This window comes from Botrytis fragariae, assembly GCF_013461495.1.
Source record: "Botrytis fragariae strain BVB16 chromosome Unknown tig00000006, whole genome shotgun sequence".
In the NCBI taxonomy this organism is placed as follows: Eukaryota; Fungi; Ascomycota; class Leotiomycetes; order Helotiales; family Sclerotiniaceae; genus Botrytis; species Botrytis fragariae.
Window position 1 is genome coordinate 739,717 of NW_023500988.1, and position 9,856 is coordinate 749,572.

Here is a 9,856-nt window from a genome sequence, read left to right on the forward strand (position 1 = left end):
AACATCACCATCACCATCACCATCACCCAATTCTTCATCAACACAACTCTTCAACTCTTCACCTCTTCACCTCTTCCCCAATTTCATCAACTGTCCCCCTTACATTTTCTCTTTGATGGTTATTACATGGACGCGCCAACTTTACTTCTAATCAGAATTCATGATCGTACAAATTAATTATTGAACAAAAACAAAACCCCCAAAAAGTGACCGGATTTGAAACAGAAACAGGCTGCTGGTTCACTCATAAGAGTGTATAACTATAGAGAAGATATTCAAGAGGGCAGATCTAAGTGCGCAAAGCAGACAAAGACCTCAGAAAAACAAAAGGGTATGGTAACACTTTGAATACACACAACACCACCAAATCTTGATACGCCATGCAATTGAAGCTGGCCAAATTATCTACAACTACACGTTTACCCCCCTCCCCCTACCCAGAATATTGTATTGCCACCCCCCAAGAATCCTCAATCTGCATAGACACAAAGCTTTCACGCTTTTGCTTTCGCATAGAGAGGTCGGAAAGGGACCGCATATCAACGTGCAAGGTCGAGATGTTATAAGTTGCCCATGTCGTATAGCACAGTGAAGAGAGAGAAGATCATTTCAATATGAAGATCTTCGTCTGTATCATTGCTGCAGAGAGGGGAGACTTATACATCTCGAACCTGGCTTCACTGGACTATATTGCACTGTGCAGGCCGCGGTTGTACTTCTTCTTACCGACAGTATTTCTTGGCTATCTGGCTTCTGGTGTTTAGAACCCCCAAGAGTGCGTGATTGTACTGCTGAGTGTACTTGACGAAAGAGGTACATTCATGGAACATCACGCATTTTGATAATAACCCAGAAGTGAGGTGTGATAATGGTCAATTACTATTATCTTTCCAGAGATTTTCTTCAACGGATGGATTATTGCATCGCATATGATCAGAGAGTTGCAAGCATCGTCATTGTCATCGTCATCTGTGGCTTTTGCATACCGCAACACACATACAATTCCCCTTGCCCACCAAAACTTGTCTTTTGTTTCCTTTTTCTTTTTGCTCACATTTTCTCTTTCCACCCACCACGCACTTTTACTTTCCGCCCAGCCATCAAGATGGGATTTCATTCTTTCATGGGGGGTTGCTTAATCAAAAATTTACTCGTCAGCTAATTCATGTTCTTTGTTGTATAGCTTACCCAATAAGACCAAACCAATTCATCCACTTTACCATAAATCGAATAGACGAATAATTTTACTCCTGGTCTTTTACCTTTCGGGACACACCGCGCCATTTTTCTAGCCACGCCCCGAGCCTAGTTCGAAAAGCTAGTTACCCGCACTTAAGCGTCTCTTACCGAGCCACTCTAATCCTACCAAGGTACCCTTTGGCCATTCACGTGACCACATCTCACTTTCACAATTCAAGATGGACGGTGATAATCATGGTTACATACCAGATGATGTTGATTTCGATGGTTTGTTGAGTAATGGGTCAGTTTGGCCAAGTGCGGCAGACCAATATGCATACCAACAGCCTCAATCTCAATCCCAGCAACAATCTCAACAACAGCCTCAGCAGCAGCATATACAATCAGATCCATATGGAAGATATTCGAATATTCAACCTTCTTATGGACAGTATGATCTTTCTCATCAATCTCATCAGCAACCTACGTATAACGCTCTGTCATATACGAACAGTCCTGCATATGCTGCTGCGCAGTATCAACACGCTAGACCATCAGACATGTTCACTCCTACCTCTTACGGTCTCGATCCTTCAATGCAAGAATCAAATTCATACCATGGAGCTCAGACTTCTTTCCCGTATCAGCAAAATGCCACCCAACACCCCACAATTTCTCCTCAAACACTTCAATACAGTTTGTTGGCTCAACAGCAAATGAACAGTGGGATTCCATCGGCTGCTTTTCAAAGATCAAATAGTGGAATAGGTAGTAAACCAAATTATAACTATGGCCAAAGGACACAAAGTAATGATAATCATTTCTTTAACCAACCTCAGAATGGTGTTGTGCCACAAAAGATGGACCAGAATTCGTCCAACAATACCGTGCGGTATCCTTCAATTCCTACAGATCTTGTTCCAAAGGAGGAGGTAAAGCAACATGTTCCGATCACAGAGCAATATTCTACCGCGGCACCTGCTGTTGCTGTTCCTCGTCAACGAGAGATTCCCGAACCTCAACCCATTGCTCCGGCCCCAAACCCACTCCGAGTCACCCATCCAGATCTTGTTGCGAACAACACTTCTTCAAGACCAAGATTTTCATATGCTCCGTTTCTCGCATGGGAGGATACGCCTATACAAGTTCCTCCTGCACTAAAGAGTCAGTACATTCAAACGCTTCTTTTCTTCGAGACATCAAATTTGCTAACATCTTTTGGGTAGATACCATTCCAAAGTATCATCCGAGAAAATCCAGAAGTGGAAAAGAATTGGTACCGGGACTGAATAAATCAAGTAGGTATCACTGGATCTCTTTGTTTACCTCTACCTCAATACTAATATCTCGGTCAGAAATTTCAACAACACCAGCAAAAAGTTCACAGAAAATTCGCGCGCCAAAACAGAAGAAAACACATGTTAGCACTTATAAAGGCACTGGGAGATCTGCTTTTGATAAAGATTCTAACGTACGTTCTGATGGTACAAACACGCCAACTAAGTCTTCAACACCCACGGAATCAAGCACTTCAGAAGAAGAAACAAGTTCGGAAGAAGAGTCTGATTATGAAGATGAAGAGGAAGAAGATGTGCCACCTCCAATAGATATTAGTACTGTAAGTGCAAATTCCCCCTCCCCAATAATTTCTGAATGTGATCGATCTTTATCATGTGTATGACATGCATCTGCTGTTACTATTCCACAATAAGATATTCGACGTGTTCTGTGTGAAATATTTCGATACTTAAGTGGACAATCATATTAGCCTGCTCGCATACATGCCTTGACGTTGTTGATATGCCAACCCATGGCTTATAGCCAATTATTACAAAAATGAATACTAATGATTAATCAATACAGGTACGTGAACTCACGCGCCCCAGTGATATTCCTAGTGCTGCCCGATGGGATGCCACAGGAATTGTCTGGAAGGATCCCAATTCTAGTCCAAGTGCCGCTGCTATTACAAGTGCTATGAACGATTATGCCAATACTTTCATCGCTCTTCGAACCCAAATCAAGGATGTCACGGCAAAATTACAAGAAGCAACAACATCTAAAGCTCCCGAGGTACAATTACAAAAACTCAAGTCACATCGTTCCGAATTATCAGAAGCTCTGTATCAAACAATTGAGGCAGCGAACAAGCTCGGCTATGGTTCAATTGTCGAAAATCTTGGTGGTCACCAGAAATTAGTTAGTGGTTTGACAGCCACACTCATCGAATGTACAAAAACAGAAGATTACATTGGTAAACTTCCACGAGCTGTTTTTGCTTTGCTTGCCAAATTTCAAACACTCACAGAAGATTTGCTTACGAAGAGTAAATTTGATGCTCTTGCAAAGCGTTGGAATAAGAAAGGAGATCAAGAGATTAAAAATTACATTAAAGTTATAATGGATAACACAGTTGATGCAAAGGGAAGAGCTTCTAAAATAGATCAGACATTGCCTAGCGCTGAAGATACCAAGAAGAAGCTTGAAAAGATAGAACAAATTAAATCTCGAGCTACAGATACCTTGAAGCCCACAGCAACTAATCCAAACTCATCAAAAAGACCTCATGAAGGGGATACCAGTAACGGCAAACCAAATAAGAAGTTTGCTACTGATGTTTCTGGCACTCCTACCTCGACAACAAAATTGCCTCCAATACCTAAGAGATCCAATGTCAACCTTCTTGGTATTTCTTCCTCCAAGTCAACTTCTAAGCCTGCTCCAAAGGTTGCGCCACCTAAGAAGAAGGAACCATCACCACCTCCACCGCCGCCAATGTCATCCAGGTTAGGTGATATCTTGGCCAGCATCGAGAAACCACCTGAGGCACCAAGGAAGGCTTCGCCAGCGGCTGGACCCCCAGAAACCCCTGAAGAAAAGAAGCGTCGTGAGCGAAAAGAAAGCAGACGACATCTTAGAGTCAAATTCAAGCCAGATGATGAACTTGAACAAATTCGTTTATTCAAACATGAGGTTGCAGAAGATGAGGGACGTCAAGATGGTATGTTGAGAGATGCACGTAATAATCATTCTGAGGGTATGATGCATAAGCAACGTGTTCAGGCTACGGACGAGGACGACGATGAAGTCATGTCTGGTATGAGTGAGGATCGACCTTATCCTACTTTGATTGAAGTCGATCTTTCCAATCTGGATAAGCATACTACATATGGTCCAAGTTATATTACCAGAGGTGGAAGTGTTAAGTTTGTTACTCCGGAACAGCAGGAACAAGAGCGACGAGAGGCCAATGAGTTACTTGTAATCTATAATGATCCTTCAGAAATTCCACCATCTGCAAAAGAACCATCTTCTGCAAATGATGCCGCTACTGGTACGGTAAAACAGCTGAAGTATCCAAATGCTCCTTGGTTGATCCAAAGACTTCAAGATATTCACCAGTATGGTCCAGAATATGCACGAACCCTTGCGATCAGTCGTTTGGAAGAAAGAAAGTACAAAGAACTGCTAGATAACCAAGCTCGTGGTTTCACACAAAATGCATCATCTTCAAATAATGGTATGCCTGCATTACAACAACTTGCTGGAGCACCAAAATCCAACCCCATAATGGACGTAGCATGGGAGAATCTTCAACGTGTTGTCGCGACTTTGAAGGGCAAACCATATCCAGCTATCGAACCACCTGAGTGGATGAACGAAGCACAAAAGAAGGATTGGTGGGATGGTTATAACAAGGATCATCCTAATGCTGCAGAAGAGAGACTTCTTGCACAAATGCAAGCTCCTCAAGCTCCACCCGCTCCTTCAATGGTACCTCCAATGCCAGTTCCTCAAATGCAGGGTTACCAACCACAAATGACTCAACCGGTTATGAATTATCAAGTCGCAGCCCCAGACGTCAATCAACAAGTCCAACATTACCTAGCGAGTTTAACCGGAAACAACAACACAAGTGCCGATACCCCAACATCATCATCAACACCCCAGCAATTTGACTTTAGCGCCTGGTCCAATAATCCCGCTCTTCAAGGCTATGCGCCTTCCCTTCCTACGGATTCCTCATCCAGGTGGCCCGGTCATCAAAGTGATGAAAATCGAGATTCGAGAGGAGGTAAAAGTAATTACAATAACGATAAATGGCGTAAACAAGGAAAGGATTGGAAGAAAGATACAAAATGGGAACCGTTAGATGAAAATGGACAGTACAAGGGAAAGAAACAACCGTGTAAGTTTTGGGGAGAGGGAAAGTGTGCCAAGGGCGCGGCGTGTACTTATAGTCATGAACCGGAGGATCAGGGGAGAGATCGTTATTGAGATGTTGTGGTGAGGGTGCGAGTGGGATTGGGATTGGATTGGGATTGGGAAGAGCATTTGCATTTGCATGTGTATGTGTATGAGCGTGGATTCTTTCGTTCTTTTTTCTCTTTCTTTCTTTTGTAATGCGAGAAGTGGAGAAGTATAATGGTTGTCAACTTGCATGGTTTAAAGGCATGAATGGATGGATGGGTGGGTGGGTGGTGTTATGGGATGAGAGGGGGAATATGTATATTTCTTGGGCTGGGGTTATTCGTGTATGTGGGAAGTGATGGGTGGTGGGATTGAACGCGTGAATGGATGGATGGATGGATGTGTATGAAGAGAATTGTTCTGTAATTTTAGGAGAGTTGAGAAGAGGGAGGGAGGGAGGGGGATGGATAATGAGAATGAGAATGAGAATAGAAACGAAAATCAAAATCAAAGCAATATCAAAATCAAAACTTCATGATACAATTTGAGGATTCGTTTTATGTGACCTCGTCTTATGCATCTATAACCTTGCAAGGTGATTGAAATTGAGGTTGAAAATGAAAATGGAATTCAAATTGACAAGGTGGAGTGAAGTGAAGTGAAGTGAAGTGAAGTGGAGTGATGAGGTGATATATTTGAATGATAGTTTTTTCCTTGGGGGGAGGAAGAGAAATAGAAAGAGGGATGGAAAATAGGGAAGTAGCTGTGAAGATGGAGATTGGAATGAGAAGGGAAAGGAAAGGAAAGGAAAGGAAAAGGAGGAATAGATGAGGAGGTAGAATGTAGAATGTGTGTAGAAGAAAAGAAATAGATATAAGATGAGATGAGATGGTTGTTTATGTTAATATCAATATTCATGTATTGTATTGTGATCTTTGTAATTGGGATCTTGTGTTTTTGGTGAGAGGGTGGTTTGTTGGTGGGGATGGGATGGGTGTGAGTATGGATTATGGATTATGGATTGTGGATTATGGATTATGGATTATGAATGGAATGTTTATTGGAGTATAGGGATTTGTAGTGCAGAGGAGGGTATCGGATTTTAGATTTTAGGTGAGGATGTGATGGGTTGAGTGAAATTGAGGGGTTGGTTTTGATAGGAATGGGGATGGGGGTGGAGATGAGAATGAGAATGCTTTATCGAAGAGGAGGGAGGGGAGTGAAGATTGGAGTTTAGCAATACTGGAATGGAAGTTAGAGAGAGGTTTGAGGAGTCTGGGGACGCGAGGAGTATGAGAAGGCGACGGAGAAGAGAAGAGGTGAGAGAAGGGGGTTGAGGGGAAGTTACAACAGAGAAGGGGGAGAAGAGAAGAGAGCATCCGGATTCATACTCAGAGAAAACTCGAGACTGAGATCGAGATCGAACCCGAACCCGAACCCGAAAATTGGAACTCGAAACTTGGGTTAGTTAGAGGATTCAAGGGCTTGTATGGGTGTGTGGATGTGTGAATGTGTGGATGTGTGGATGCGAGCGAGTGTTTAAGATGGAGTAGAAGGATAAGAAGAACGAGGATCTCTGATGGATTGGAAGAGTGGAAGACTAGAGTTTGAGATAAGATGAGATGAGATGAATATGGTTATACAGCGATAGAAGTAGATGATTAAGGAGAAGATGACTTCAGAATTTTTTGTTTAGTATTCTACTTTTTCTTGTAGGAATTGTCAAGTGATTTTTGGCATTTTTTCGGGTATTGGGGTTTTATGGGGGGGGGGGTGGAGAGGGACAGAGAGTTTGATTTGGGGTTTGATATTGAGGATTTAATATTTGATATCTATCTAGGATTTATTATCTATCTGAATTATGTGTTGTTGTCTATATAGTATAGTATAGTATATTATATTTGAGGTTTGAGGTTTGAGGTTTGAGATTTGAGATTTGAGATTTGAGATTTGAGATTTGAGATTCGAGATTCGAGATTCGAGATATGATATCCAAACGTTGATTCTCCACGCTGCTGTAATGAAGGGAATGAGATGAAATGAGATGAGGTTTGGAAAGAAAGTCGTTACTTTATTCTTAAAGAAAACACATTTCTATATCAAGAAGACCCCATCTATTTGCAAAAAAGTAACTTGTCAAAAGGAGTAGTTCGGAAAGATGGGGTGGATATATAGATTGAACTTCTCTTTCACACTCTGGTTCTTGCATTAGAGAGAAATTCTCATTCTATCTCATCTGCATTATGGATCTTTGGGTAGAGCTCCAAGAATTTATAGTCTAGGATTTAGGGATCGGGTTCATTCCAATATGAATACCCCAACTATCCTATTTAGGTATGAAATGGAAACGACGAGAAGTGAAATGTCTACTAAATCCAAGTTATCCAACTTTCCCTAGTACACCACGACTATACGGAACTTCTAATGATCAAAAACACACATATGAACAGCACAAAAGAAAGCGTTGAAACCACACATACATAGCCTTCATCCTCTCATAATTAAATACATACATCCCTACTCGCCTATCTACCTCTAAACATACAAATATAAACACCACTAAGAAGATTTCTAATACTCTCACTCACCTATCTCTCTCCTTTCCCTTCCTTTCTTTTCCCTATCCTTCCCTACAATCCCTCCCTCGCATTCGCACCGCGGGTAAATTCGCCAGACGAATAAGGAAGGAGGGGTAATCCCAAACCGAGATTCTGATTATTTACTAGGCAGGTACCTAGGTGATGTTGAAGGATTTAAGCTCCGTCTCGGTAAGATAAACTAGACTAGGATATGGTGAGTTAAGCTGAATACCTGGGTCTGGAGAAGGATTACTTGGATTGGATTGGATATAAAGTGAGATGGATGGGGCTGGAGGATTTTTCATTTCCTTATTTTGTTTTGTTTTGTTTTGTTGCTTCCCTACGAGCGAGTCACGGTCATGATGTTGGGCTTGGGTTTGTGAGAGAAGGATCATAGCGATGTAGGATGCGATTGGGGAGAGTGCTTGTTTGACTTGAGTTGAGTTGATTTGGCTTGGTTCGGGCTGGGTGGATTAATTGACAATGAACGTTATGTATATATGTGTATCCTTCAAACGTAGAATGAGAACATGTCTATCTAGAATACAAGAAGACATTTCTCTCTCTCACACTCACACACACTCACACACACAATATATCTTAGATATAAAGAACCCCAGTATCAAACCCCCATCAAGAAACCTTGTGATGCATCAAACTACCTCTGCCATATACATATATATACATACACAAATCCAAACCTCAATAACATAACTGCAGCCTAATTTACAGTGTCCGCTTTCATCACTTGAAGCTAGAGATTATATTCACATTCCAAATCTAGTTCCGAAACGTAAGGTTTTGTTCTCATAACCAGGAAAGTGTATGTGATTGGTCCCGATTAACTGGTTGTGATATGTTATATTATGTTATGTTATGGATTGGATTGGATTGGGCGGGGTAGAAGATTGTACTGACCAGGATAATGGTTGGTGGCTGGAGCTGAAACATAAATTGTGATGGATCAGGTTGTTGTAAGCAGGGTAGTGGGGGCTTTGGGGTGTGAATTGTATGTATGCTTGGGATGGTGGGATGATGGGTAGGTAAGGGGATGATGAGATGATGTTTTGGTATATGGGGGAAAGATGAAAGGGAAGATGAAGTGGGAGAGTGCGGTTGCGGTTGGGTTGGGTGAAAGTTTGGAGAAGAGGGGTAGTGTGATAACTTTAGGATAGTAGTGAGAGGGTAGGGTATGAGGGATAGTAAAAGTTTAAAAGAACGGCTGACGGGAGGATCAGACTGGTGAACAAGAGGTGAGGGGTGAGGGGTAAGATTCTAGTGAGATGCGATGAGATGAGTTGTGATTGCACAGGTGAAGATTGATAAGATAGATGCCAGAGTGGGGTTGGAATTGGTAGTGTATGTAGTAAGTATCTGATATTCGTTCTTGTGATGAGGTGTTACATTGTTGATATGATTGGCTTGGCTGCGCTTTGTGATGATATGTAGATGATGCGAACGAGTAGGAAGAGAGTGAGTAGTAGCCGGTTTGAAGCACATACCAAGAAAAGCTATTGAACGTTTGTGGCTCTTCACGAATTTAAGTCTGATGATGCGATCTATCTTTATAATTCAGTGATGCGTTGGGATGAGTGAAGTAGGTTGTTGAAGTGAAATACTCAAAGAAAGATGCGCATTAAGCAAGTGAGACATCTCCGGACATCCATCAGCATCACTATCGCAAGTTTCCAAGTCCGGTCTAGATGAATATAAAAGAGTGTGGGAATTACCCAATAACGAGATATACGACGATGAGGTGTGCGTATGCGTATGCGTGTATATGTGCGTGTATAATCATGCTATCGGCTTATGTTGCATAAAGTCGGCGCATGTTCCATTCGACACTAACAACACAGATCTCAAACAGCAACGTCGACCCCCAAGATGATGATTGATTAGTAGAATGG

The 9,856-nt window shown here is 41.9% G+C and overlaps 1 protein-coding gene across 1 annotated transcript; it reads left to right on the top strand.

The window, feature by feature from the left end:
- Window positions 1-1,418: 1,418 nt before the first annotated feature.
- Window positions 1,419-5,457, top strand: Bfra_001404 (putative zinc finger protein; the record flags this gene model as incomplete). The annotated part of the gene is made up of 4 exons (XM_037331835.1): window positions 1,419-2,343; window positions 2,406-2,477; window positions 2,535-2,797; window positions 3,043-5,457. The coding sequence occupies 4 exons, from the start codon at window positions 1,419-1,421 to the stop codon at window positions 5,455-5,457; spliced, it is 3,675 nt and encodes a 1,224-aa protein (XP_037195989.1).
- Window positions 5,458-9,856: the final 4,399 nt, after the last annotated feature.